The sequence below is a fragment of the Triticum aestivum genome, chromosome 7B (assembly GCF_018294505.1).
Source record: "Triticum aestivum cultivar Chinese Spring chromosome 7B, IWGSC CS RefSeq v2.1, whole genome shotgun sequence".
Lineage (NCBI taxonomy): Eukaryota > Viridiplantae > Streptophyta > Magnoliopsida > Poales > Poaceae > Triticum > Triticum aestivum.
Genome location: NC_057813.1, coordinates 593,571,322 through 593,599,191, shown reverse-complemented (window position 1 = coordinate 593,599,191; position 27,870 = coordinate 593,571,322). Strand labels below are relative to the sequence as shown.

Below are 27,870 nucleotides of genomic sequence, written 5' to 3'. Positions count from 1 at the left end.
CAAGTAAATAAGGATGTTATGTGTATGTGTATACATTTTTAGGATGAAATACCTCGAAATGCTATCTATACAAAAAAGACAAATTCATGGCCTGTGAGGATAAATAGTACTATCATGTGTTAGAAAGCCTCAGATTTTTTTTTGCACAACCTTCATTTCAATGTATTTTGCCTGAAAATTGATACACATGTGTGTTATGCCTTCAGGCATATCTGTAAAAAAAATCAGATTTTTTTGAAATGTAAATATATAAATTTTGATGAAATTTAAATTTTGAATTTGGAGGCCTCGATGGAAGCCGAGCTCCAAAAGCAATTTTCGCCATCTGTGTCCTTATAAAAATTAAAACAAGAAATGTGGCATTAGAATGCAACAAAAGTCCACACATATACCACGCTTAGTCAAAGTCGCCGGCGACACACAGACACGCCGATAGATACGTGTCAATGGCGGCCACGAGGCCTGGAGGGGGAGAGGCCGCAGAGCGCAGGAGCGGGGAGCAGCGAGCATGGCGAGCCCGTGGGACAGCCCTTCGAGCAGCCTGTGGGGCACGCTGGGGCAGGCCTCCAACGTGGCGCAGCTGGTCGGCGTGGACGCGCTGGGGCTGGTCTCCATGGTCGTGCAGGCGGCCCTGGCGGCGCGCCGCCACCGGGACGCCTGCGTGCGGCTCGCGCAGCACGTGGAGCTCGTAGGCGGTCTGCTCAGGGAGTTGGAGCTGGCGGAGCTGATGCGGCGGGAGGCCACCAGGCGGCCGCTGGAGCAGCTCCGCGCCGCGCTGCGGCGGTGCTACGCGCTCGTCTCGGCGTGCCAGGACTGCGGGTACCTCCGCCGCCTGCTACTGGGCGCACGGATGGCCGACGAGCTCCGCGCCGCGCAGCACGAGATCGACATGTTCATCCGCCTCATCCCGCTCATCTCCCTCGTCGACAATTCGACAAACAGTCGTCGTGCCAAGGTAGGCGTGTTCCGGCTTGTCGCCGGTTAGTAGTAGCAATTTTCTTGGCGCTTATGTGGAAGTTCGTATCAAAATTGAAACCCATGGTAGTATGTGATTGGGGACAAACACTGATTATGGAGTTATTTTATTTGTAAAATTCGTCAAAGTGATCTGTTCAAGTGATCCTGGGCATGATATGAATTTATAATTATGCCTGAATTGGAGTGCGACTGCAATTCGGTACTGGCAGCCACACAATTCGATATGAATTTAGTAATTCTAATTTTGTTTTTAGGGCTCCTATCACACAACCTCTGCTGGTTGATTTTGCGTTAATAATCATCCTTGTCTAGCAGGCCGAGGAGGGGGTGCTCAGTGTTGTCACAGACAATTCAAGTAGTCACATCAGGTCAGTTAATTTTCGTTATGTAGTTTATCACTCAGAGAACAAGTCACCGTTTTCTAAAATTTAAATCCAAAGCTTTGTGGCGTCTTTGACCAAGGTTAACCACTTATTGTCTGACAAAGTGACAAGTGCAAACCAGATGAGTGTTGACCATATTAGTTGACTAGTGCCACCGCTTGGTTTAGATTGTAGAATAAAATCTTGTTCAGAGCTACATGCTACAAACCTACGCCATATATGTAGATTAAATGTCTGAAATGTAAGTTGTGCATCAGATCAATGACTTTGTTTGACTTTAAATACTATCAGCTGTTTGACTTAAAATATACTAAGTTTATTTGTCATTAAGCATCCTTCTTATTTCCCTTTTTAGGATTTTTTTGCCTTCTTCCTGTGAAGTCAAGTTATGTAGCCGTGCGATAATTTAATAAGTTATACAGACTCAAATGTATGAAATTTGCCACCTTTTAGGAGTGTGTTGAAACCATCTCCAGCAAGAGCTTTGGAATTCTCCGAAATGCAGGTTCAAGGAGCTACTGAACTTTGCATTGTTGGAGAAAAACCATCTGTAGGTAAGTAGTTATTTATGAATTTCCTAATGCGCTTAAGCATGAACTTAGGTATGGAAAACTGGAAATTAGTAGAGTGACGTTTCATGCCAATGTTATTTGTTTTCAAGGATTTTGAATTGCTTTGTTATGTTTGTGTGCTGCTGCAATACCCTGCTGCTCATGTTTTTGGATATATTGCAATAGAGATTAAAAAAAAATCCATATGAATAATTTAATATAAGAAGTTATACACGTGCATACTTGTTGATGACAAACATTGTGTCACCACTCACCACATCAAATTTTACTGTGTCACATGTCATGGTGAGAGCACTAGCTAGAGGAAACAAACATTCATCACATATTTTCCTCTGTTATTAACCAAATGAAATATATGACTTTGAATGATAACTAACATCATCAATATCTTGCATGACTTCATCTAGTATAATCTCCATTTGTTTTCATATGCTGGGAAGTCCCTAATTAGGATGAGTTGATGATCGCTAGAAAAAGCAAACTGAGGCATGCTCTCAATTATTGTGTATTCTCTTAGTCATGTAAAGGTTTTTTGCAATCCCATCAGTGACATGGGTAGATTATCCATGAATCAGGAAAAGTTGACCGGCAAGAACAGAAAATCTTCAATATTGAAGAACTCGCTGAGCTTTGTACCCATATAGAAGAAACTTGTGTGGGATTTGCAAAGTTCAACTTCTTTCAGATCTTGGATGCTACAGACAATTTCTCAGAGAGGAGAATACTTGGGTTTGGTGGATTCGGTACAGTTTATAAGGTAAACATGTGCCAATATCCTAACTAACTAACAAAGTGAATACCCGTCATCCTTGTCTTTCCAATAAAGAATTGATTTCTGTTGATCGAATGTTATTTGAACTCCCTAAGTAACCATTGCAGGGTCAGTTGCCCAACGGACTTAAGATTGCCATCAAAAGACTTGATGAGCATGCAACGATATTTGATTTCGACAGTGAATTGCAGCTTGCAAAGCTTCAGCATACCAATCTGATTAGGTTGCTGGGGTGGTGCATTCATGGGAAAGAAAGGATTCTTGTCTATGAGTTCATGCAAAATAGTTCCTTGGACCATTACATATCTGGTACATTTTCCGTATTATCAGAGATATTTTTCAAGCACACCTCCTTTAATTCCTAATAAATGTGCATGAATTCAAAACATCTATAGTTAAATGGAAGGCTACAGAGATCTAGTTTTCACCTGATTCTTTGTTGCTCGAATCATAAAAACTATTCTAGTTTGGTTTAGAGCAATTCGTCAACCGTTGATAAAAGTTGCAATTTGATTATCTTTTGCAGACAGAACAAAAGGGCAATTGCTAGACTGGTCTAAGCGATTCAAGATAATTACAGGGTTAACAGAGGGCCTTGTTTACCTGCATAAAGGCTCCATGTACTGCCTTGTCCATAGAGACTTGAAACCACATAATATCCTCTTGGATTATAACATGAGCCCGAAGATTACTGATTTTGGATCAGCTAGGACACTGAGTTCAGATGTAGCAGAAGGGCGCACGAGTAGGGTCGTGGGAACCAGGTATCAGCTGCCTACAATATTAATAATCACATATTCCCATCATTTGTTTTCAGATGTCCTAATCTCAGTCTTGACATCTTTTGTTTCACTTTTCAGTGGTTACAAAGCTCCAGAGTATGCATCTCGAGGAGTTTACTCAACGAAGACAGATGTGTTCAGCTTTGGCGTTTTGGTTCTGGTGATTATTAGTGGCCGAAAGAATATCATACTCGACAAGCGAGGGGATACTGTTGGTGATCTTGTACGAGAAGTGAGTGAACTGAATATATGTCTGAAGCAAGATTTCTTATAGTTCACATTCACGAGATTTTACTTTTGTTGCCAGATTATTTTCCTTCTTTTGCGCTGCAGTTCTCTCATGTCTAGTTTGTTGAAAAACTATTTCAGGCCTGGCATATGTGGAAAGACCAGAGGTTGCATGAGCTTGTGGATCCGTTGTTAGGGGACAGATATGAAGTCGCTGAGATAACGAAATGCACTCAGGTGGCACTGCTTTGTGCTCAGGAAGATCCAGCAGACCGGCCCACCATGACAGATGTTGCTGCAATGCTGAACCCTGAATGCATAAGCTTACCAATGGAGCCTAAGCAACCCACCGCGCTGATCCATGGGTGTGCTGAGAGAGACACGACATCGACATACGTGGGCCAATCAAGCAGGACAATAGACATAACGATAACGAGTTCAGCTCCAATGTCGACTAGAGTTCGAATCATTCTAGACCCGGAGGTTTGATATGATGGAGAACATTCAGTAGCATATATAATAGTAAAAAAAATGTGAGTGAGGATTATGGGCTTTTTACTGCTCAGATAGCGTACATATTTGAGATATCAAAGACCAGTTTTGTGGAGTGAAATAAACATGTGTGTGTGGTTGGTACCAGCTACCAGACTGATTTTCCATGGGCTACATTGTAATCCAAACGTATGATGTTTCATGTTTCTCTGCTGCTACTCTAGCCAGTTCTTAGTGAAGTTTAGCATGTTTGGGAACAGTTATTCGCATGTCCTTTTATAGGGACATGAGAACAACTGTTTGCAAACCAAAACTGATACTTAGCCGGCACATTCAACCTGAGAAATGAGAAATCATCAAACTTCAACTTGACAAGCAGCTACCACAGAGCTTAGAGTTAAGATAAGGATCTGTAGCTGCACACACTACGAACACATCAGGATCTCGAAATAAGTGTTGTTCAAGATAAAGTTCTGAACTCTGAACTACAGTATTACAGTGGACACATCAGGATCTCAAAATAAGCGCTGTTCAAGATTTTTTAAAAAAAAATCTGAATGCACCATGCTGGTTAAGATGTTTAACTCTGAACTGAAGGCCTGAAAATTAACAAAGCATAATAAGGAAAACAATGCTACAAGCAGGCATTCTTCTGATTTTGGCACACCGTCAAGTGAACCCAATGCTACAAGCAGGCATTCTTCTGCAGGTCATTTGTGCTTTCTGAGGAGTTACAATCCAAGAATTGATGCTGACATCATGTCTAATCTTGCTCTTCTGGGCTTTAGCCTTTATGCAAGCAGAACTCATTTGTGCTTTCTCTGAGGCGTTGGAAAGGCGGCAGGCAATTTGAATCCGAGTCTCTTGCCGCCAGTTTTAGCTATGCATGCCTGGGCCGACTCGGATTCAAAAACCATAGTCTCAGAACGACTTCGACTTGGATTCAAATTGCTTGCCGCCACTTTTTCTCTCCCGCGTTCTTATTTTCTTGCTCGCCTCGTTTCCCCAACTCCCGATCCATCTGATCTCGCCCACCGATCAGCCTCCCTCGATCCATCTTCCTCTCTCTCCCAGCGCCGGGTCGTTGCTCCTCGATCAACTCCGCGGCCGCGACCATGGCCGGCAGCACGGTGCTCCCGCCGTCTCTGCTCCCGCGCCGTAGCGCCGCTGACCTGCACTCCTGCTCCTCCCGCGTGCGCGTGAACCCCGCCTTGATGGCCAACCCGGCGGCTGCCAAGAAGCCAAAGCGCCCCGGATCCGTGCGCGGCCAGCAACCGCCGCCGGCGAAGCGCGTACGCGGTGCCTGCTCCGGGGGCGAGCTCCATGTCGCCGTCCCCGCCAACATCAAGAACGGCAGCAAGCTTCCGTCTCCCAGCAGCGGCAAGGATCCGCTCCACTCCTCCGCAATCAAGAACCAGGTCTCCGAATCTCCGGCTGCCGCGACGCAATCGAAGCCGCAGATGAGCATGCGCGAACTGATCGCGAACGCTCGCCTCACCATGGCTCGCCTCGACAAGGCTCGATCTGCCTCCAAAGAAGAGGCCAGCCGTCGGCAGGAGATCGAGCGCAGCAGAGCAGAGGCCCGGCGAAAGGTGGAGCAGATGACGGACACCGTGCAGTTCAACGACCCCTGGATCCATCACTCCGACGTGACCAAGTCCCCTGAGGAGCTGCTCCAAGCAAGACAGCACGCATGGCGTTATCAAGCTCGCCTCCTCGAGATGGCTCGTCGACGGGACTTTGCTCAAGCGATGCAAATCCACGGATGACTGCAGTGCACGGGTGATCGAAGCAGAGGAAGAAATTGCATCAGAGGAAGCAAAGCAGAGGAAGCAAAGGAACCAATTCCTTTCTTGAGTCGGTGTGGGTGAGTTAAGCTAGTCCTTCCTAAACCATTCACACATGAGTTTCATTTAATCTTTGCATCTCTAGGTTCTGCACTTAATCACCAAGATTTCTAGTGTTCTTTCAATCCCTTTCAGTCATTAGTAATTTTACAAGAGTGTCAGCAGAGTCTCCATCTAGCTAGGCAGCAAAAACCTTGTTAAGATGTGTACGGCATAGTTACACTACATCCACACCTGGTCCTAAGTAAGGGTTTAAGTAAATAAAGGGCATTTTCAATAAATCAAAGTAAAGCAGATGAGCCTAAAAAGGAAGCTCATGTACTGCAATTTCGGGACCAGACAGAGCGTAAAACGCACTCGCCGCAAAATCCAAAACGCCCGTTTGCTACCCGGCTTGTAGCAGGAAAAAAGGAGTAGAATTGAACTTGTCGGTACACACAGTAATCATGTGAGCTGCCTAGCGTCTGGAGGCTATGCTGACTGCTGACTTGGATTCTTAGGCATTGGCGTCGTGGTGAGTTCAAGTTGCAGTTTCTGACGAGTAGCATTGGTTGGTGAACTCTTGTGTGTATGTGTGAGTGAAGCTTCGAGCTAAGCAAGTCCTTGATGTACCGACTATCAAGTCATACTGTAATCAATTTTGGATATGAATGAGAGAATTGTTGGTCTGAATTTTGCAGAGCATTTGAGTAATCTTTTCGTATCTATTTGTTCTTGTATGCTTCTGTGGCTTCTTAAAGCATTCTGCTGCTCTAGTCGGAAAAGTGTGTACTGAGGCACAGATCCAATGGATTCATCTCTGATTTCACAATACTTCGTTTGAGTGGTGATGCACATACCATGTTCGGAAAAGAGTAACTAGTCAAGAATGTGAAAAAGGTGGCATCATATTTTGTGTTGGTGGTAGTCTTTCTATGTTTCACGGATGAGCGCTCGGGTGATCGAAGCAGAGGAAGAAATCATCAGCAGTGCAAGCTTCTTGGTGTTGGTGGTAGTCTTACATCAGAGGAGAAGAGTCGGCAGTGAGAAAAGCAGAGGGAGCAGAGGAATCTAGTTGCAAGCTACAAGTTGTCAACTATGTAATCTAGTTGCAAGTTTGTAGGAGTATTTCACTGGCATGTTTTCCAGTAATGTATTGGATCTGAGCAGTCTGATGTATGCAAGCATCTGCCACTAGATCTCTTTCTATGTTTTTATCTGATGTGTGCATCTGATGTATTTACAGCTAGTGTACTTGCTGTCCGAATTTTGCAACTGCTGCAATTTTCGTTCAGTACAATTGGTGCCAATATCAAACCAATTTCATGCCACATTGTAGAGAAAAATAATTGAATTGAATTAACATATCCATTGCCATACATCCACTGAAATACAAGGGGATGGCACATCAACTGAATTTACACTACAGAGCTTCATTCAAAAATAACTCAATTACAATGAGAAACGTTGACAACATCCACACGCGTTGCAGTTCTTGCTCTTCCTCTGTGCCTTCAGCGTCATCCGCAGCTTCTCCGCTTCCTCCCAAAGAGAAATCAAGAGTGCCCATTTTAACACGCTGGGAAATGACATGACCAAGGAGAATTATCAATACTTCAAAGTACTCCCTCCGTTCCTAAATATTTGTCTTTCTAGAGATTTCAACAAGTGACTACATACAGAGCAAAATGAGTGAATCTACACTCTAAAATATGTCTACATGCATCCGTATGTTGTGTCCATTTGAAATGCCTAGAAAGACAAATATTTGGGAACGGAGGGAGTAGCATGGAAGAGAAGAATCAATACTAACAAAAGAGAAAGGGCTTACCATGGTATTTATCCATTTGCATTTTGCCATTATCAATACTTGAAAACTTCCAGCAAAGCATTCAGAATACTAGCCATCGCGGGTGTATGGGACTAGTTCTCCATGTCAGCATACAAACAAGGCCATTCTTCATTTCAGCCTTTTTTTCTTTCATTTGCTTTCTTTGCTTCATCATAAGTGGGTTGATCCGAAAACAATGCTTGCAGCTATGAATTACTACCTCTATACCGAAATACTTGTCGTTGGGGAAACTTGTACTAGTTTCCCCCAGCGACAAGTATTGTGGTACAGAGGGAGTATGTAGCACTATTGATCCTGTTTTTTACTGCATCCAGAATAGTGATCTCAGAATCTCACCTGGATCAATCAAGTTTCTGAGGTCATAGATGGCAAACCAAAACTTGAGAACCATCAAGCTCAACTCGACAAGCAGCAATCATAGAGTTCAAGAATTAAGACTTGTAGTTGCACATATACTTACAAAAGATTGTATCAGTATTCATTGTGCTCCTGGTGGAAGATTATACTCCCTCCGTCCCAAAATAAGTGTCTCAACTTTGTACTAACTCTAGTACAAAGTTGTACTAAGCTTGAGACACTTATTTTGGGACGGAGGGAGTATGTGTGTACCATCCCTAATAGCAATCAGAAGCCATTATCCCTAAAACTGTGATCTGTCATGTTAGATTACCTTTCCTCGAAGATTAACAGGGTCATAGGCATTTTACATTTTTCTGAATTTAGCACACCGCAAAATGAACCCAATGCTACAAGTAGGCAGTTTAGATTTCTTATACTGGCAGCAGGGTTTTATGAAAGCAAAATTCAGTTGTGCTTTCTGAGGACTTAAGTCTCATATGCAATGTATCAACTACTACTGAAACAAATGCATAAAAGAATTGCTAAATTACAGGGAGCAATTTGCATTTCTACTCAGTAGATCTTGCAAGGCACAAGGGGACTTTATGTGGGGATTTCCTTTTCGACACGAGTTCTACTTGCCCTGAGCTTTTCTCCATAAAAAATACAACAACAGCACAGGAAAAATTCTCAAAATATAGTGACCAGTCATGTCTTGCGAAAATAAGCTCATGGGGTTCTGGTAAATAACTAATCCAACCACCAAAAAATATTTTCTTCAGGGCACTCCATAGTCTGGATACATCCCAGTCACTCAGAACAGAAGTTCAGGCCCTAAGCTTGACATCGCAAACGGTGTTCCTATTAAGAAGAACCATGGTGAGGTTAAATATGCATGCTTATAATGGCAAGAAGTATCAACATAGTGACCATATTACAGACCTGCCTGATAATTTTCCTCGGTATTGAGATGATGCTTCTTGTGCATCCATAACCCTTTCTTCGATGCATAGACTGTGTATTACTGAACTGAAGAACATTATGTCAGTTTATCAAACCAACTCCTTAGCTTTAACCAAATCACCATTTATGCAAAACCCCCGAATTAGGGACTGATAAACAACTGTGTCTGGTTGTACTCGCGTACAAACCATCTCACTGAATTTTTCCATATAGCATTGACCAGCCTACCCATGCTACAAAGTGCATCTATTGCAGTTGCGTAGGTGAATAGATCTGGAGTCATTCCTTGTTCCTGCGTATCTAGTTTGTGGCCCTTAGCAGTCATGGAACCATAAAATTCTGCAGCATCCTTTTTTCTTCCATGCTTGCAAAGGAAAGCAAACGAGTTGTAAGTAAAAACGTCTGGTACAAGACCCCCGCTTGTTATTTCTCTGAACATTTCAGCAGCGCCTTTCCACCGCCCTGATGTTGAATATCCCTGGATGATGCAGTTATATGTCTCTTTATTCGGTTGAACGCCGTTATCAATCATCTGCCGAAGGAACAACTCTACCTTGTCGATTGCCCCGGCCTTGCATAGCACATCAATGACCGAGCTAGAGTACATGTCACTGCATTAGGCACAACACCTTGCGGCATCATTTCATGGAATAGATGGTATGCCTTGCCTTTCATGCCTTCCTTAAAGAAGCCACCGCATCAAGGAGGCAGCCACCTCCCTGTTTGGCCACCGTGTGGAGCAGGTCGAGTGCCCCTGGCTCCTTCCATCCTCACATAACCTCTTAAGAACTACTGTATGTTGTATGAGACGGCATTAGGCACACAGCCGAGGTCGGGCATCCCATGAAGCAGCAGAGGCACTTGAGCAACTTGTTGGCGACGACCTGGTCTGCGTTGAGGCCCGTCCTGAGGAGACGGCCGAGGAAGGCGAGCAGCAGCAGTCTATGAGGATGCCGTAGGGTGTACGCTGTGGGACGCGCCGCCCGCGGGGCCGGCTTCCGCTCGGCGCACGCTGTTGAAGAGGGCGACGGCGAGGGCGGGCCCATCGGTGACGCAGGACGCGGAGGACGTGGCGCGGGCGAGGATGGCGAGGAGGCCGTTCAGGGAGCCGCTGGGGACGGGGGTGTCCTGCCGTAGCAATTCGTCGAACAGGCGGTGTGCCTCTGGTCGGCTGAGCATGCCGGCTCGGACGCACTCTGTGGCCGCGGCGAAGGTGGCGTGGGGAGACCAGGAGCGCGAGGGCGGCGAGGTGGTGGAGGAGGAGAGGCGGCAGCGGCGGTGGATGCGGACGCGGCACGCGCACGCCAAGGTGGAGTAGAGGCGTGTCATCAAGAATGGCGTTTCAGCGACAGCAACGTACGCCCGGAGCACACCAGCTCGAGGCCGGCGTGGGAGAGGAGAAGATGCGGGGCGTCACTACGCCATCGTGTGTGGGCCGGCGGGGAAGGCGGAGGCGAGGCATCACGACGGAGTGGCGTCAGCGAGCGACCAAATACTACTGTAGTCCACTTTTTTTTTTGACGTCTACTGTACTCCAGTTGGCAGAGCAAGGTTTTTTTTTTCTTTTGAGGGGAACTCAGAGCAAGTATGACAAGGGCATCTCCAACGCTAGCTCCTAAGGAAAAAAAATGTTCGTGAATTACAAAATATGTTCATCAATTCAATCTTTTTTGCCAATCATGTTCACCGGTTTTGAAAAAAATGTTTTCAAATTTGAAAAAAATGCTTGCGATTTTTTTAAAAAGTGTTCGTCAATTTAAAAATATACATGATTTTAAAAAATGTTCTTGAAAATTTTTCACCAGTTCAAGAAATGTTCATGATTTTCAAATATTATTCACAATTTGAGAAAATATGTTGACAAATTTGAAATATGGTCCCAAAAGAGGAAAATGAAATGAAAAAAGAAAAAGTAAAACAGAAAAGAAAAAGGAAAATAATGCAAAAGAAAGGGGGGAAAGGAAAAGAAAAGAGAAAAAACTAGAGGAAATAACAAAGATAAAAAAACGGCTCAGGGAAGGTCTTCCCAAAACCGGTAGGGATGGAACTCGAAATGGTCCGGCCCCAAAGAGAATCGAACGCTGTAGGGGATACACGCTAGGTTGCTAATGAGCGACCTATGCGGAAAATAGGATAGGCCCCGGCAAGGGATATCCTTTTGTTGTTTTTTTGGGGATATCCTTTTGTTAGTTTTTTTAGGGGAAAAGCCAAGTTTTATTCATCAAAGACCACCGATTGTGGAATACATCTCGGATCATGGGGTTGTCCCAGCCACACATGGCACCCCTGACCTAATGAATGCGAAAACTTAGCTAGATTATGAGCTTCTTTGTTTGACTCTCCACTTTCAAAAATAAAGTTATAATCAAAACTACTAACTCAATGCTGAATTTCAGTAATGACAGTGCCATATTTCCCTTGATTGCCCTTGAGTATATCTCCTACCAATTGCTTAGAATCTGATGCGACGATGAAACTTTGCAAGAGTAGGCCTTCTGCCAAAGCAAGCGCATCCATGCATGCAATAGCCTCCGACGTTGACGGATCGCGGATGCCATGAATTGCCAATGCCGAGCTACCCAAATAGTTCCCGTGCTCATCTCGACATACTGTTGCTGCTGTGCCGCCTCTGGACGGTGTGGACACACCTGCGTCCACATGGATCTTCGCAAACCTTGCGCGGGGGGGGGGGGGGGGGGGGGGGGGGGGGCTTCTGCCTTCTTAATTTCACCCCTCGGTACACTACTTTCGTTACCGTTTGCACCGGTCTCGGATCCCTTAGGATTTCCAACTCTGCGATGTATCTTTCTATGAATGCATGAGTAGCTTGTGGGCTTTGAAATATTCCTTCATGAATTGCTTTCCTCCTTGATGACCAGATTGCCCACAATGTGACCGCCACCCTAACAAGCTGCATGTGCGGAAGGCTGTCAATTAGCAAGAACAACCATTGCTTGGCGTGCGGTTCCAAAGTATCATCCAGATGTTGCGCTATCTCATCGTCAACAAGAGCCCAAGTGCAACGGGCGACAATTCACTATAATAGCGAGTGGCGCCATGAGTCCTGACTGCCACATAATCCGCAGGAACTGGAAGTTGTCATATGTCTATGGGCTCTGACATCTTTTTGTTAGTTGCTCTCTCTTTCCAGGAGCAACTAACGAAGGAACGCTCCTTCGGGAGCCTCCCAACGATCATTTGGGGTGGGTTGAGAGCACACCACTTGATGCGCTCTGGGCGCTCCCTCCGGGAAAAAAAATCCGCACGCATTTTTTGTTTTGTAGATGGTTTATTCCAGATTTTTTTCCTTTTTTTGGTTTTCAACGGTCTTTCTTAGCTTTCGGACAAATATATCAGGATTTTTTTTTGCGAGAAAAACACGTTTTTTTTTGCTTCCGCAAGAGGCACGATTTTGCTTCCGCGAGGGGCACGATCATGCCTCTCAGAAAGGAAAAAAACGTGTTTTTTTGCTTCCGCGAGAGGCATGGCCGTGCCTCTCGGAAACGGACAAGAACCTGTTTACTTTTTTTTCCTTCTGCAAAAGGCACGTTTTGCTTCCGCGAGAGGCTCGGATTTATTTTTGCGAGGCCTCTCGGAAACCAAAAAAACGCGTTTTATTTTTTTCCTTCCACGAGAGGAACGATTTTTTCCTCTTTTGGAAAGGAAAAAAATACGTGCCCCCGGTTCGATATTTGCGTGAAAAAATGTTCGTCAAAACCTATCAACATGGGATCTAGTTTTAAAGATATCGACGTGAAGAATCCAACGGTGAAAACGGTTCGAGATTTGAACGCACGGTTTAAGAGATGAAACGCTTTGATAAACAGATCTAGAAAAAAAGGGAAAACCGAGGAGGTGGAAGTGATCTTTGAAGGGAGTACTCCTCAATTAGTTTTTTTAGGGATCCATACTTTATTAATTTGAAACAATAATCAAAGGGATACAAAGGGGGCCATGAGAGGAGATAAGCCACAAGTGGCGACCCCGCGGAAGCGAGACAGTAAATTTTACAAGATTGTGAGCCTCCTGATTCGAAGCACAACCTTCGAACATAAAATCACAACTAGCAAAATGTGCTTGATGTCATCCACAATCGGTTTGCAGTTACTAGCAATTATCAACTGATCCAAAGATAGATCAGCCGCAAGTGTTAAAGCCTCGTGGCAAGCAATGGTCCATAAAACTGTCGGAGTAATAACACCGGATAGAACAGTTACTCCTTAATTAGTGATTTCGTATCTTTCCCTCATATCTCCATGATTCAAATGGGCCGAAAAAATCTACATGATTACATGGCCATATCTTATTAATCGCCCCCCATGAATTTAACAATGGGCCCATCACATGATTTTACCTTGAGCCCTCAGCCCGTAAAAAAAATCCTCGCCCAGTCAAGAATACCAGTCAGTCAAGGTCTGCGCGTCCACATACAAGGTCACCAAGTATAAGCAGCATGCTGTCAATGGCGCCACCGAGGCTGCAGCGCGCAGGCGGGGAAAGCACCAGCGATGGCGAGCCCATGGGACAGCTCCTCGAGCGGTCTCTGGGCCGCTCTGGGGCAAGCCTCCACCATGGCGCAGCTGGTCGGTGTGGACGCGCTCGGGCTGGTCTCCATGGTCGTGCAGGCCGCCCTGGCGGCGCGCCGCCACCGGGACGCCTGCATGCTGCTCGCGCAGCACGTGGAACTCATCGGCGGCCTGCTGCGGGAGCTGGAGCTCGCCGAGTTGATGCGGCGGGAGGCCACCAGTCGGCCGCTGGAGCAGCTCCGCGGCGCGCTGCGGCGGTGCTACGCACTCGTGACCGCGTGCCAGGACTGCGGCTACCTCCGCCGCCTGGTGCTGGGCGCACGGATGGCCGACGAGCTCCGCGCCGCGCAGCACGAGATCGACATGTTCATCCGCCTCATCCCGCTCATCTCCCTCGTCGACAATTCTACAAACAGTCGTCGTGTCCAGGTAGCCATGTTCTGAGATTTTGGGGGAAACACCGATTTAGAGGGACACCCTTGATTATAATTCGACTGAACTGATCCGACTGTACCAGTGATCATGAGCATAATTGCCTCTGAATTGGCGTCCAATTGCAATTTTCTACTGCCCAAATAAAGAACTTGATATGAACTCGATCTTAATTTAGTGGGTTGGAGTACTTCTTATATTTGTGCATGGTTAATGCCCTTTTTCAAGGAAAAGGAGTGCACTATTCATCATCACAAGATGTAAGATGGTGATCTCTCATTCATAAAAGTCCGATGGTTTTCTGAAAATTAATACTATTTATCGTTTTCGCTATCCTTGTCTAGGAAGCTGTGGAGCAGGTCGACGGTATATTCACAGAAGGTTCAAACCACCGTGTCAGGTTAGATAATGTTCAACATGTAGTAGATTACTTGGTAAATGATCCTTCGTATATTCGATCCATAATTATCATGTTTGTTCACACAGTGGCTTTGTAGAAGGTGAACCACGTTGGAATTGGATGCTAACAGTTGAAAACTATTTTCTCCATCCAGAAATACATGCACATTTTAGTTGTCCAAGTTCAAGATGTGACCAGAATATTTTATAACATATTTTTAGCAGTTACAAAATCAGCAAGATAATAAAGTGCTTAGTTTTGGTCAAAACTCGAATTTGGATAGTCAAAATATGCTTTATATATCTGAAAATGAAGGGAGAAGTTGATTGTTGACCGTATTCGGTTCGTCCGTTTGGGCTTTAGATATATAATATAACTGGGTGAAAGCTTGTTTCAAGATAGTGACTACATGTTACAACGTCTGAAAGGTAGGATGCATATCAGATAAATCAACTTGAAATCAAAACATGGGCTTTATTTTTTACGAGAAAATATGATAATTTGTTTAACTATGGTTGATGTTTCAACACATTTCTACCATTTATTAGCATGATTATTTTCTTTCTTCTTAAATATTTTGATAATCATGCATCAGTTCTTTGGCTATACACTCTAAGCCAGCAACTTGCCTATTTTCAGGACTAATGATGAGATTTACCTGTTTTCAGGTTTGCAGCAAGAGTTTTGGATATCACTGAGATACGTGTCCAAGGAGCTCGCAAACTCTGCAATGTTCGGGAACATCCGTCACTCGGTAAGAAGTAATTGTTTCCTTGTGTTTCCTAATGGTGGTAGTCATTAACTTAAGTATCAAGCTAAGAGGCTAAAGTTTGATGAGTATGTGCTTCAGGGATTACGAAATTGCTTTGCTAGGCCCATGAGGCATCGTAATATCCGTGTTCATGTTTTTGGATATTATGTACTCCCTTAAAAAATGTCTGTATGATTGTTCTGATGGACCATGAGTGAACTCTGGATCACCACATGATTCGTTGTGGTCAACTGAAATTAATAAACACATGCCATGAAAGTTAACTAACTACAATTTTTTTGAAATTTTGAAAATACAGATCTACACTTCAAAAGTTCTTAGATACATACATAACTCATTTAGTAGCTAGATGACTTTATAAAGGAAGGACTTTAATGATAGACCCAACACAATATTATCCATGAAATCTTCTATTATGAATAAATTTCAGTTTATTTTCAAGTTTCATAAGCTAGAGCTCCTACAAATGATGGTTCGGTGATCTGCATGACAAAGGAAGTGGAGTATTTTCACATTATATTTGTATTATGTATTTCTGTTAGTCATATCAGTATGACCAAGTTTGTAACTCCATTAGTGACAAGGATGGATTATTCATGACACAGGAATAGTAGGCACGCAAGAACAGAAAACCCTCGACAACAAAGAACTAGTGAAGCTTTGTTTGCTCACGGTTGAAAATTACCCAGGATTCACAGAGTTCAGCTACTTTCAAATCATGAATGCCACAGATAATTTCTCAGAGAAGAGATATCTTGGGTCTGGTGGATTTGCAACAGCGTACAAGGTATTTGTAAGCCAATAGTAAGGAACTAACTAATTATGTAAATGCCTATGAATCTACGATCTGCATCTTTCTAATGAGAATGTTTTCTAAACTCAATTTGTAACCATTGCAGGGTCAGTTGCCCCAAGGATTTATGGTTGGCATCAAAAGATTCGATCACCGTGCAACACTATCTGATTTCAGCAATGAATTGCAGCTTGCTAGGCTTCGGTATACCAATATAATAAGGTTACTGGGGTGGTGCATCCATGGAGAAGAAAGGATTCTGATCTACAAGTTCATGCAGAATGGTTCCTTGGACCGTCACATATTTGGTATATTTTCCCTATCATCTGATTTATTTTATAAGACGTGCTTCTGAGTAAATATGTGAACAAACTTATGTACAGTTAATGATGTGCTACGTTCTTGTTTTCTGTTGTAATTGCTTTAAATTGTGCTGATTTGATTTAGAGCAGAATACGAAATTTTATGTTATCTAAAGGCTTGCTGTTTCAATATTCCGCAGACAGGATAAAAGGACCATTGCTAGACTGGTCTAAGAGGCTCAAAATAATCAAGGGGTTGATAGAGGGGCTTGTTTACCTGCACAAGCACTCTATGTTACATATTGTCCATAGGGGCTTGAAACCAAATAATATTCTCTTGGAATGTGACATGACCCCAAGGATTTCAGATTTTGGATCAGCCAAAACACTGTGTTCAGACGTAACAGAAGAGCGTACAAGCAGGGTGGTGGGCACTAGGTATATGAAGCTGCCTGCTTCCCGTTTTTTCAATCAATACAGGTTCCATTATTCTGTGTTCAGACGTGCTAATATTGGTTTTGGTCTCTGCTTTCCCCCCTATTTTCCAGTGGTTACATTGCTCCGGAGTATGCATCTCGAGGAGTTTACTCACTGAAGACAGATGTCTTCAGCTTTGGCATCTTGGTTCTGGAGACCATTAGCGGACGAAAAAACACCATACTCGACAAGCGAGGGGATACCGTTGGCGATCTTGTACGAGATGTAAGCGAACATAAATGGATTTCAAGCAGCAACTATCACAATTCTATGCTCATGATTGTTTTTGCTAATACTTAATCTATGAGTCTGGATTCACATTGCAATTCTGTAACATCAAATTAATCTACTGAAAAACATTTCAGGCCTGGCGTCTGTGGAAGGACAGAAGGCTGCATGAGCTCGTGGATCCGTCTCTAGGGAACGGATATGAAGTCACTGAGATAACGCAATGTGCTCAGGTGGCACTGCTCTGTGCTCAGGAAGATCCAGCAGATCGGCCCACCATGACTGCCATAGCTGCAATGCTGAGCTCTGAAAGCACGAGGCTGCCAATGGAGCCTAAGCGGCCTTCCGCGCTGAGTGATGGGGGTGCTGGTGAAGATACATACGTAAACCAATCAAGCCGGACAATAGACATAACCATAACGAGTTCAGCCACAGTGCTGAGTAGAGTTCGAATCATCGTAGACCCGGAGGTTTGATGCGACAAAAAATGTTGAATGACATATATAGCTGGAAGGTGTGGAAGGATCATGGAGCTTTCCTCGTTCAGAATTCAGAGTGTGTACAGACAACAGATACCCATGTCAGTTTTGTACTAAGTGGGAGTAAATATTTTATTTCCTTACCAAAGGCTTCTAAAATCATTTGATGTACTTCTCTAAATCTTGTCCAATCGCGCCTGGTCGACTGTGTTACACCGAGCAGCACAATCCATCGATGATCATCTCGCTTACTGTCAGCTGCCTGAACTCTGAACAACCGACGCCTCACTAGAGTAGTGATGCCAAATAGTTGTAACAGCAAAAGACAGCTTCGTCCAGACTTAAATTTAATCCTGAATGATCATCATGTAATGTAACTGCGCTAATGAATCAAACTGGTGCCAAAGCTCATGCAACTTACTAACCATATTTCACAAGGCATAATAAAAAGGAAATGGAAGTGCACCCTCAAGAATATATTGTGTTTATATTTCAAGCACAGGTGTCTGGCTTATTCGTTTTCTCAACCACAGATCTAAAGCTGTGTCGTTGTGTATTATTTATTTATTTATTGCGAAAGGTGTCGTTGTGTATTAGAAGAAGAATGTCAAAGAAGGCGCAAAGTACAAACTAAACCAGAAGAGCATATAAACCACAAAACAAATAAAAACCCCGTTTGTCCAGCTTATTCTTAGTCAATACAAATAGCAGTGTTACAGATGTTGCAAATACATGTAGAAGAAATAACCTAATCGACACTGTAAGGAATCCACTGACAGGGTGCGCGCTCAGCTGAGAGCTCATTCCGAATATGAACTTCTTCACGCATTTCTTCCATCAGGATTTATGATATATGTGCTTGTTAGAGCCTCGTGTCTCCTGTACATGCATATATAGTGAGGTAAAGCATATGAACATGATATGATGGATATGCTCAAATATTTTTTTCCCGAAGGAACAGCAGAGTAACTAGCTGAGAAACTCAAATCTGTAGTTAATAAGCTTACCCTTCACAAGTGTCTCCATCGATGTGTATGACAGGGATACCGCGGATGAGATGATAATCCTCCCCGGATTCAGCCGTGCATCTCCTGCTCAACTTAGGGCAGTCCTGAATTAAAATTTTCTTAAGACAAGTGAAATCTCGAATGAAGCTCGGCAGCTTCTCAAGCCCTTTGCAATCGCGAATCAGGACAAACTGAAGAGATAACACACAAGATTTGAAGCTCTCTGGAAAGCCCACGAGCTTTGGAAGCTCAACGAGAGTAAGCACATGTAGGTTTCCCAGCCCACTCAAGGCTCCTACTGGTTCCATCAGATCAAGCTCTTGGCAGTTACTAATCACCAACTTCTCAAGCACACAGAGCTGCTTCATGGAAGAGGGGAGAGAAGCGAGCTTTGGGCAGTTGAAGATGAGCAACTCTCGGAGAGCAGTGAGGCTACCAAATCCTTCTGTGAGTGATACTAACTCGGTGCAGCCGCTCAAATATAGAAATGTCATGGAAGACCAACCACAAAACCCACTTTTTAGTAAATTCTTTTGTTTTGACGTGAGGACCAAGAACGTAAGGTTGACAAGTTCATCCATACGTCCTGGTAGCTCATCAAATTGGCTGCACCGGCCAAGATGAACTGTTTGTAGATTCACCAATCTACATAAGGAATTCGGTAGGATTCTGATTTTCTTGTTCCATTGTAGATCTAGGTACCTCAGATGCCTCAGATTTGCAACTGAACTCGGTAGCTCTTCAAATTCAACATAAGAGAAAATCAAGACACGCAGGAGTGTGAATGTAGAGAATAGGTCCTCGAGGAAGGCTTTGCTCACGGTACCATAATTGTATCTGCTTGCAAATGTTCTCGCCTTACGTGCCCTTTTCAGCTGCTTAGGAAATTTCAGATCCACTGAGAAGTCCTCGCGGTCCCACACTAGATGCCTAACTCTTTCAGACACTGCAACCTTTTCACAACTAACAAGAGCACACTCATTTCTGGACACCGATATTGCTAGATCATGAACAAGATCATGCATTTTACATTTCTGAATGCTGCCATCGTAAAGAATATATTGGTCTTGTAAAAGGGACCTATCAAGAAGTTCATGGAAGTATTTTGCTCCATTAGTTAACGTCTCATGGCTTTCACTGCCCCGGTGCAACAACCCCAATGCCATCCAGAACATAACAAGGTGATTCGTAAACATATGGTAGTCCTTCGGGAAAGTTGATAGGCAAGCGAAACACGCTCGCAGATGAGGCGGAAGTGCATCATAACTCAATTTTAATGCTGTCAAGATACCATTTATGCTTCCCTCAATGTTCCACAGTTTGTTTTCGTCGATGCGCCGCCATTCTTCAACATTTCGACTATTACACAACAGGGAACCCAGTGTCTTTGCTGCCAAAGGAACACCACAACATTTTTTAACAATGGAGTTCCCCAGTTTTAGCAACTTGGGGTCTTTTTCACTGCCATCTCTGAATGCGCACCGAACAAATACTTCCATACACTCATCATGCGGTAATTTTGTAACGTCATATTGTTCCAGGGTCTTCACCAGGGATGCAACATTTGAACTGCGCGTGGTGACTACAATCACACTTCCACTACCACCACTGGAAAGCAGGCTTCTCAACTCTTCCCAGTCAGAAACTTGATCATTCCACATGTCATCAAGTACAAGAAAATATCTCTTCTCCTGTAAAATCCCACGCAACTTGCGCTGTAACATTTCCAGGTTTAGTTGTTTGTTGCTTTCACCGGTACCAGATTGTATTATGTCATCTAAGATCTTGTGAAGATCAAATACATCAGAGACACATGCCCATAACTTCCTTTCAAACTTCTTGCTAGTCCGTGCATCATTGTATACCAACTTGGCCAATGCAGTTTTTCCTATCCCTCCCAAACCAACTATAGGAAGCACAGACAAAGAATTTGAGTTTGCAGCAGTCAATATAACTTTGACAATATTGTCTTTAGCATCATCTCTTCCAATAATATATTTTTCATTAATAAAGGAATGTGTTTCCCTGTTACTGCACCTGGATACATGGTTACCAATTAGATGGCATGTTAATCCAAATTTTGATCTGTTGGATGCTATCTCATCAAGTTTTTCACGGACATCTTTTATCATGTGGCTCAATTTGAATGGAAAAGCAAGCATGTGGCTCATTCGAATGAAGAATCCTGTATGAACCTTTTGCTCTAGAGCTCGGGTGGCCACGCCATCCAGAACATCATCTATGTCGTAGACTGCATCCTTCAAATTGTCTAACCACTCTTTAAGAGCATGAGAAGTTGACTGTTTGCCCTCGGCATCTTCAAGAACACCACAGATGGAACTCAGTGACCTTTCCAACTTTTCAAGCTCTTTCTTGATATTCCAGGACGACTTGAACTCATTAACGGCCCATTCACTGCCAGAAGATGTGGCCTTTCGGAGAACTGAGATTGCAAGGCTTGATATAATCACCTCTGCCATATTGGATATCTGGGCAATAAAGCACAAAAGAGCTGCAGATAAAATATCACCCATGAAATGGAACATCAGATTTGCTTTACTATTTTTCTCTGTATACTGCATTCAATATTCACAGTAGAAAAAACTGTCATTTCATACATAGTTAGCTACTCCCTCCATTCCTAAATATTTGTCTTTCTAGAGATTTCAACAAGTGACTACATACGGAGTAAAATGAGTGAATCTACACTCTAAGATATGTCTATATACATCCGTATGTGGTAGTCCATTTGAAATCTCTAAAAAGACAAATATTTAGGAACGGAGGGAGTAGAACATAACATATATCTCTCCTTGATGCCTCTGCAAAACCCACAAAAGGAAAAGTGCACAATTTTTTTGCAAGTGCAGACAGAGGTGAAACCATTTTTTATATACAAAAAAGGACATCATCCCTGATTTCACTAAAGAAACCATTGAGCATGACAATAGTTCAGGGCTTCAGGCCACAAAAGATGGTAAAATGCAACTGAACTGAAGAACATAACCATCCTCCCTACAGCACTACGACTTGGAATAAAACAATGACACTAGAAGGCCAGGACTACACACAAACACAAGCATACATCAACCACCACTGGCGACCTTGGACACCATCGTCCTTGGAAATATGGCCTGTTCCCTCGCTTGTCTGTATCCCTGTAGAACACCTCCTAAGCCACGGGTTTCTGTAATGGCCTAAAGGACACTAGTAGGATCATCAGGTATGGTTTCTGTTGACATACGAATAGTATCATTGTTTTTCACAGCCCAAGAGAGAGTTGCTGCAGAACTCCACCTCCCAAATAGCTCAAAAAATTGTTTAGAGGGTGGAGAATGATATTTCCAGCCTTCCCGAAGATGATCAGGATATGTAGGAGTTAAAGCAAAGCCAAAAGGCACACCAAGAAGCACGACATCACCATGTATATTATGCCAATAGGCATCGACAAAGGAGTTGATCAGATAATTCGTTGCTTGGACAAAAGCAACACTTGATGTCTCTCTCCTAGTTTCCAACCCAATATAGTATGTTACCCTTTTTTTAGTAAAGAGTAGGTTACCCTTGGTTGAACTTGTAATACTTCTGCGTAGAAAAAGCCATAGAAAGACCTTAGTTTGCAGAAGTGACTGAAACTCTGGTTGTCTGAACAAGTGAAGATGGGTGCAGAAAGCTTTTAGCATATAAAGATCTACAACCCACTTTTCAAACCAACTTGCCTCAGTCAGAAGATAAGCACTCCCAATTCATCCACATCGTAATGTCTGCAGACCAAACGACTAATAAGTTACTACTCGGTCCCATAATGTAAGACGTTTTTACAAGCTAACATAACTGGAAAAAGGGAGTAATTTCCCATGGTCTTTGATCTTTCTGCCAAAGAAGTTTGTCCTGATGAATAATTATTTCATTTCTACCTACATTTGGCAAACTATGAATCGCCCTCCTGAAAGTGGAGAGTTATACCAGTTGTCAAACCCGCTCCTCGACCACCGGCGATGCCTCGGACGCAGCGACTCTTTACGCGCCAATGTCACGCCATGGATAATAGAAGTTCACGGCAGTATAGATGCCGTTAGGGCCACCGCCGGCCGGCTATGCCGCAGGAGCCGGCACCGCATCCGGCTGAGTGCCCCAGGCCTCCACGGCTCCACCCATCGGCCGCAGCGCGCGCAGAGCCGAGTCTCCGCCCGCCGGACAGGTTCGGTATTCGGGAGGTCCTCCATACGCCAGATCCAGATCAGATGGTGGGGGGCAGCCGCTCCGACGACGCCGGCGGCGAGGGAAGGGGAAGGTGGGAGGTTGTGGAGGGTGTCGGGTAGTCCTACGACTTGGCTCTCGGCGATTATTGTGCACTTCGGTTCTCAGAGCAAGTCCAGCAGCACGCCGAAACCCTCCCTCATCGCTATTTTAGGGGAAAAGAGCAAAAAAACTGCTTCCAGCAGTTCCCCGATCCTCTCCCCGTTTTTCTGGCCTCCCCGATATTGCCCTCTCTCTCCCCTCTATCTAGGGGAACGGCGACCTCCCCGATCCCCTCCCCGACTCGCTGGCCGGTGCAACCGCTGCATCCGGAAAGCTCCGTCCCGCCACAACGCCTTCGCCTGGTCATCTCTGGTTCATCTTCTTTCCCTGATTTTTTTCTCAGATCAAGCATTGGAGAGGCACATGTGTGGTGGGGATGGTGGATGACGCACCAGATGTGACCGCATCTTAGAGGGTGGAGGACAGGAGGAGAGATAGCAGAGAGGGAGGGGCAGGAGGCCGACGCTGGCGTGGGAACGGTGCCGGAGTGCGTGCTTAATGTGTGTGTTCCATCGGCCACGGGTGCTGCGTGGTTGGCGGCGGCGAGACTGCCATGCCTAGCTGCCGTAGTGGATGCGTGGCTGCCGGCGGAGGGTTTCACGGCGCTGCTAAACTTGTTGGCTGCTGCTGCTGGTGCGTGGCTGCCGGCGGAGAGTTTCAGGGCGCTTTGATTTGTTGCGTGGAGAGAGAGAGAGAGAGAACATATTATGGAGAGACATGGTTCGATGGTGGGCTGGTGAAGCTGCTACTTCTACCGTTTGTGTTGATTACTGCAAATTTGGTAACAGAGGCTGCTACTACTACTGCTAGTTTGTGCTGATTACTGCAAATTTGGTAACGGAGGCTGCTACTACTACTGCAAGTGGACGATTTATGATGTTGCTGATTGCTGCAAATTTACATTGAAAACAGAGAGTTAGCTAGCTTGCTAGTCTGTGCAGCTGCTGTTGCTAGTTATTTGTGTTTAAGCTCAATATACCCTTGCTTTTGTTTCAGATTTTGGTAATGGAAGATCAAAGTTATTTTGATCTTTGGCAAAGTGATGCCGGATTGAATGATTTGCACTGGATCGAAGAAGAACATGTCAATCTTGAAGGGCATGTAGAACAACAAACTGATCTCGAATAGCCGTTGAAAAACTAGTTGGTAGTTATGAAATATGCTTAAAATATAGAATAAGGGAGATGTTTAGGGGAACTGCTGGAGTTGAGCAATTTTTAGAGGAGAATCTTTTTAAGGGAATCCCCTATTTTGAGATATAGGGGAGAAATTTTAGGGGAACTGCTGGACTTGCTCTCACAGCACAGTGAAGGAGCCTTCGCTGCTGACAATTGTCTACTCCCTCTCTGAAAATACTTTGTCGTAGAAATTAATAAAAATGAATATATTTAAAATTAAAATACGTGGAGATAGATCCATTTCTTCAACAAGTATTACTTTCTATAAAAATTGATAAAATATAATGACATACGTTTAGATACATCAATTTCTTCGACAAGTATTTCGTACAACAGGTGGGTTTGTCATAAATTTCCTTTTCTTACCTTGGCATTTCATCATATTTTTTGTTGTTTTACTTTTGTTTTCAAATCTTCCTCTTTATTGCGATAAACATTATTGAATATTTTGCTAACATGCAAAGTTTTGTAACGGAAAAAGATCCATTCTGAACAAAAAGACAAAATCAATGTCCCAAAGTGCTTTAAAAAGTTGCCTTATTGCATTCTTCTTGTTTATTTTTGGACCCACATAAATGTTTTTTCACCATCAAATTTTGGATGTTGGTAAAACATTCAACAATGATTGTCTAAAAAATAACTATATTTTTTTTTAAAACTATTTTTTCTAATTTTACTGTTCATCGGATCCATGTATGCATCCAAGTGCAAAAACTCCATGTCCGTGGAAGTGATGTTCTGCTCGTGTGAGTTTCCATGAATTTTGTTTACTACTCCCTCCGTAAAGAAATATAAGAGTGTTTAGATAACTAAAATAGTGATCTAAACGCTCTTATATTTCTTTACAGAGGGAATATTTTTTTTCAACTTTACTGTTTATTCCCAATGCATAGGCACTCGAGTGCAAAACAACACTTCTGCTCTTCATTCCTCTTTTATTCCATAAGTTGTCTTGATGTAAAATTTGGGCCATGCCGCCATGGTGCACATCATTTGGAATAGGCTCGGAGACTGTTCGTTGTACCCGACTTGGGTCGTCTGATGCACTACACTAAACTCGAAAGTTCAGAGGCGACGCGTAGGACGCGCAGCTGGAGGCATTCTCGTCCTCGGTCGTCTGCGCTATCAGAGCCGCCTTTGCGTCCGTCTACACCGGCTCTACCTTGCGACCGGCGGCGTGAGCACACACGGCCTTGTAGAGCGCCCGTTGCTCGACAACGAAATTGGGAGGTACACCGCGGCCCTAGCCGTCACGGCCTTCTCGCTCGCGTGCTCACCGTAGGTTTGCCCCTCTATCAGCCGGTGCTGCTTGAGGAGGAACAGGTTGTACCGCTGCTCCTCTTGCGTCTGTCGAAACGCCAACATAGTCTCCGACGTAGACTGCTCCTCCACCATGGTGGCGTTGAATTGTGCATGCGCATGCTCCATACTCAACCTGGCATGCACCGGAGCGGGCACCAGAGCGGAGTCGTTGTCAGAGCCAATGAGCCTGTTTAGTGGCAGACAGACGGACGGATATTGAACGGATGCGGTAGATATCCATCCCATCATGTCCAATAAATGTCTCTCCGGCTTTGAATGGGCGCCGACACCGGGGACATGGCATGGCGGCGCCCTCGGTCGGCGAGTCACTTCAATGCCTGCGTCCGCTCAGGGCTAGCGTCAATGCGGAGCGGCCGCTCTAGTGTCGCATGAAAGCGGGCAGCTGGCTTCGGGCGGAAAAGCGAGCGGGCGAGGGAGAGGGTTTTTGGTAGACCATGTTTGCAAGACACTTGCCTGGCAGCGGTCCGGACGCTCACAAAACCCCTCAATTTGCTTCCGATTTTTGGGAAAAAAGACGTGCGGACCGCCGAGCGGATCGACATAGGACTGCGTTGGATGACAAAACATGTTCAAACCGTATGGTTGCGGGCAGTTTGAGGGTTCACGTTGGAGATGCACTTAGTTAATCTAAGATCGTCGGCTCAGTTTCTCAAAGGTCGTTCTTATAAGGACGTGTGTATGCTTGTATTTAAGCGTCTGGTCTGTACAGATGCTTGCATTGCAAAGGCCGCAAGTGTATCTGGATAAATGACGTCCCGAAAATAAAATCGAGAATTTGGCTTTGTAACACTTGTGGGAATGCTCTCTCTCGGTAGTTACAAATAAATACCTGTATTGGAGGGGGGAAATTCATCCAGTCAAACATGCATCTTGGTAGAATTACTTTGTGTTTTCTATGCTAGCAAACATTTTTTTCATCAAAATCCCTATAGTTCTAATCACATGGGATTCAAGAGGACATGACACTCTAATAATGTATTTTGCTTATTCATGTGTTTTGAGAATCATGCAAACGAAAGAAGCCCTAATAAGGAGGTCCAAATGGATTGTAAAATTTCTGACGTCCAAACGAGTGAACTCTGTTTTTCCTAGCAAGCAAGCTGTCAATGAAAGCAAAAACGTCTCAAAAAGTTTTTTCTAGGGTTTCTTGAGAGATGCAATCAGGAGGCGACTTCGATCCCCTCGAGCAGCATCAAGAGTTCCCCTAGCCTCAGTTGGCCGCTATGGTAGCGGGGATAGGGGAACCCCGGATCTAAGTGTCTCGGTCCATGTCTCGTAGGCTCTTCAAGTCTTTCGGCGTCAGTGAATTGGGGATAGTGGTGGTGACGTGAATAATTCCTCCTCGGCTTTCCCCATGTTGATGTCCTTATACTCAAATTGGTGTCGATGAGTAGGAGGATGCTATCGATTATCGGACACTTGGTCAGGTGTGATGAGCGTTTGTTCACGGTGAGCGGAGGGGATGGCATTGCAGTGTGTTTTTGTTACCAAGTTTCATTTTCGTTCGATGAAGATCGGCAAGATATGACTCCACCCGAAACTTGTGATGTTTGTGTCCCCCTATCTGTTTGTTCGGAGTTGGCATTATCTTCTGGCCTTTCCTTGTGGCCGCTTCTTCCGGATGGCGATCAATTTAGTTCGCTATCACCGATGTTTCATGGTCTACATCAACGGCTTTTCGTCCATTGCTTCTACAAACTCTTGGGTTTCAGCAAGATTACTTCAGTGAGACAGAGGTCTGAAGGCAACAGTGAGTTCATGCAGAAAAAACGTAGGCCACTTGCCTGTTTATATTTTTTAATACAGTTTTGCTAAAACACATGTGGATGCGCCCTAAGTATTGCACATCTAAATCCTATGTCGTTGATCTTATGCTTTTTAGTAATGGGTGATTTTATTTGGTACTCACTCCGTTCACAAGTACTATAAGCTGTTCTAGCTTTTTTTTCTTTCTAAATCAGATGTATATAGAAGCATTTTAGTGTGTTTATTCACTTATTTTAATACATATGTACTTTATATTAAAATAATCGGAACAACTTATATTTGTGTAGGGGGGATACGTCCTAATTGTCTCTAAGCAGGCGATGCCCGTATTGGCATGCTGACAGTTACTTACTTTACAGCGGAAATCACGAGATAATACGGTGAAATTATTCTAGCGCGTAACAGCGAACAGGCAGTACTCTGAAACTACCAAGTTTCATGCCCATACACAAAGCCATGCTATGGATCGTCGACTAGGAAAAAAGTGTTCTTTTCTGGATAAAACAATTTGAATGAACGCACATACCTTATGTCTCTCCTTGGAAACAGCTGCGAGGACGGCAACCTCCGGAGACCCCTGAGCCGGTTTGCTTCTCCACCATAGCTGCTTCTAGAGACGAGAGAGAGGGAGAAAGAGAGGCGACGAGGATAAGCATATGCTGGCCCGGCCTTGCGACGACTTCAAGTCGCGTTTGTA

The 27,870-nt window shown here is 44.2% G+C and overlaps 3 protein-coding genes across 4 annotated transcripts; 2 read left to right on the top strand and 1 right to left on the bottom strand.

Annotated features, from left to right (window-relative positions):
* Positions 1-420: 420 nt before the first annotated feature.
* Positions 421-4,428, top strand: LOC123161261 (putative cysteine-rich receptor-like protein kinase 20). Its single transcript, XM_044579114.1, has 8 exons — positions 421-955; positions 1,294-1,346; positions 1,815-1,915; positions 2,509-2,690; positions 2,813-3,014; positions 3,232-3,469; positions 3,566-3,719; positions 3,857-4,428. Exons 1-8 carry the CDS (start codon positions 509-511, stop codon positions 4,202-4,204), a joined length of 1,725 nt encoding a protein of 574 aa, XP_044435049.1. The 5' UTR covers positions 421-508; the 3' UTR covers positions 4,205-4,428.
* Positions 4,429-13,664: 9,236 nt separating this feature from the next.
* On the top strand, positions 13,665-17,683 carry LOC123161070 (putative cysteine-rich receptor-like protein kinase 20). Its single transcript, XM_044578927.1, has 8 exons — positions 13,665-14,142; positions 14,490-14,545; positions 15,214-15,299; positions 15,923-16,104; positions 16,217-16,418; positions 16,613-16,850; positions 16,961-17,114; positions 17,255-17,683. The coding sequence occupies exons 1-8, from the start codon at positions 13,696-13,698 to the stop codon at positions 17,591-17,593; spliced, it is 1,704 nt and encodes a 567-aa protein (XP_044434862.1). The 5' UTR covers positions 13,665-13,695; the 3' UTR covers positions 17,594-17,683.
* Positions 17,684-18,249: 566 nt separating this feature from the next.
* LOC123162896 (putative disease resistance protein RGA4) lies at positions 18,250-27,836 on the bottom strand. 2 transcript variants are annotated; one of them, XM_044580651.1, is made up of 3 exons: positions 27,700-27,836; positions 18,604-21,092; positions 18,250-18,475 (listed from the first exon to the last, which is right to left on the bottom strand). In XM_044580651.1, the coding sequence occupies exons 2-3, from the start codon at positions 21,081-21,083 to the stop codon at positions 18,418-18,420; spliced, it is 2,538 nt and encodes an 845-aa protein (XP_044436586.1). In that variant the 5' UTR covers positions 21,084-21,092; positions 27,700-27,836; the 3' UTR covers positions 18,250-18,417. The 2 variants fall into 2 exon arrangements, with proteins under 2 accessions (XP_044436586.1, XP_044436585.1); XM_044580650.1 differs by lacking the exon at positions 27,700-27,836 and adding an exon at positions 22,570-23,559 and having other exon boundaries at positions 18,604-22,367.
* Positions 27,837-27,870: the final 34 nt, after the last annotated feature.

What these genes read in the sequence shown, in the direction of transcription:
- LOC123161261 (XM_044579114.1), top strand. Translation starts at nt 509, where the DNA reads ATGGCGAGCCCGTGGGACAGCCCTTCGAGCAGCCTGTGGGGCACGCTG. An exon ending in GATTCGGTACAGTTTATAAG is followed by an intron (nt 2,691 to 2,812) that starts GTAAACATGTGC and finishes TAACCATTGCAG; the next exon opens with GGTCAGTTGCCCAACGGACT. An exon ending in CTTGGACCATTACATATCTG is followed by an intron (nt 3,015 to 3,231) that starts GTACATTTTCCG and finishes TATCTTTTGCAG; the next exon opens with ACAGAACAAAAGGGCAATTG.
- LOC123161070 (XM_044578927.1), top strand. Translation starts at nt 13,696, where the DNA reads ATGGCGAGCCCATGGGACAGCTCCTCGAGCGGTCTCTGGGCCGCTCTG. An exon ending in GGTTCAAACCACCGTGTCAG is followed by an intron (nt 14,546 to 15,213) that starts GTTAGATAATGT and finishes ACCTGTTTTCAG; the next exon opens with GTTTGCAGCAAGAGTTTTGG. An exon ending in CTTGGACCGTCACATATTTG is followed by an intron (nt 16,419 to 16,612) that starts GTATATTTTCCC and finishes AATATTCCGCAG; the next exon opens with ACAGGATAAAAGGACCATTG.
- LOC123162896 (XM_044580650.1), bottom strand. Translation starts at nt 21,185, where the DNA reads ATGCAGTATACAGAGAAAAATAGTAAAGCAAATCTGATGTTCCATTTC. An exon ending in GATGGAGACACTTGTGAAGG is followed by an intron (nt 18,476 to 18,603) that starts GTAAGCTTATTA and finishes ATGCATGTACAG; the next exon opens with GAGACACGAGGCTCTAACAA.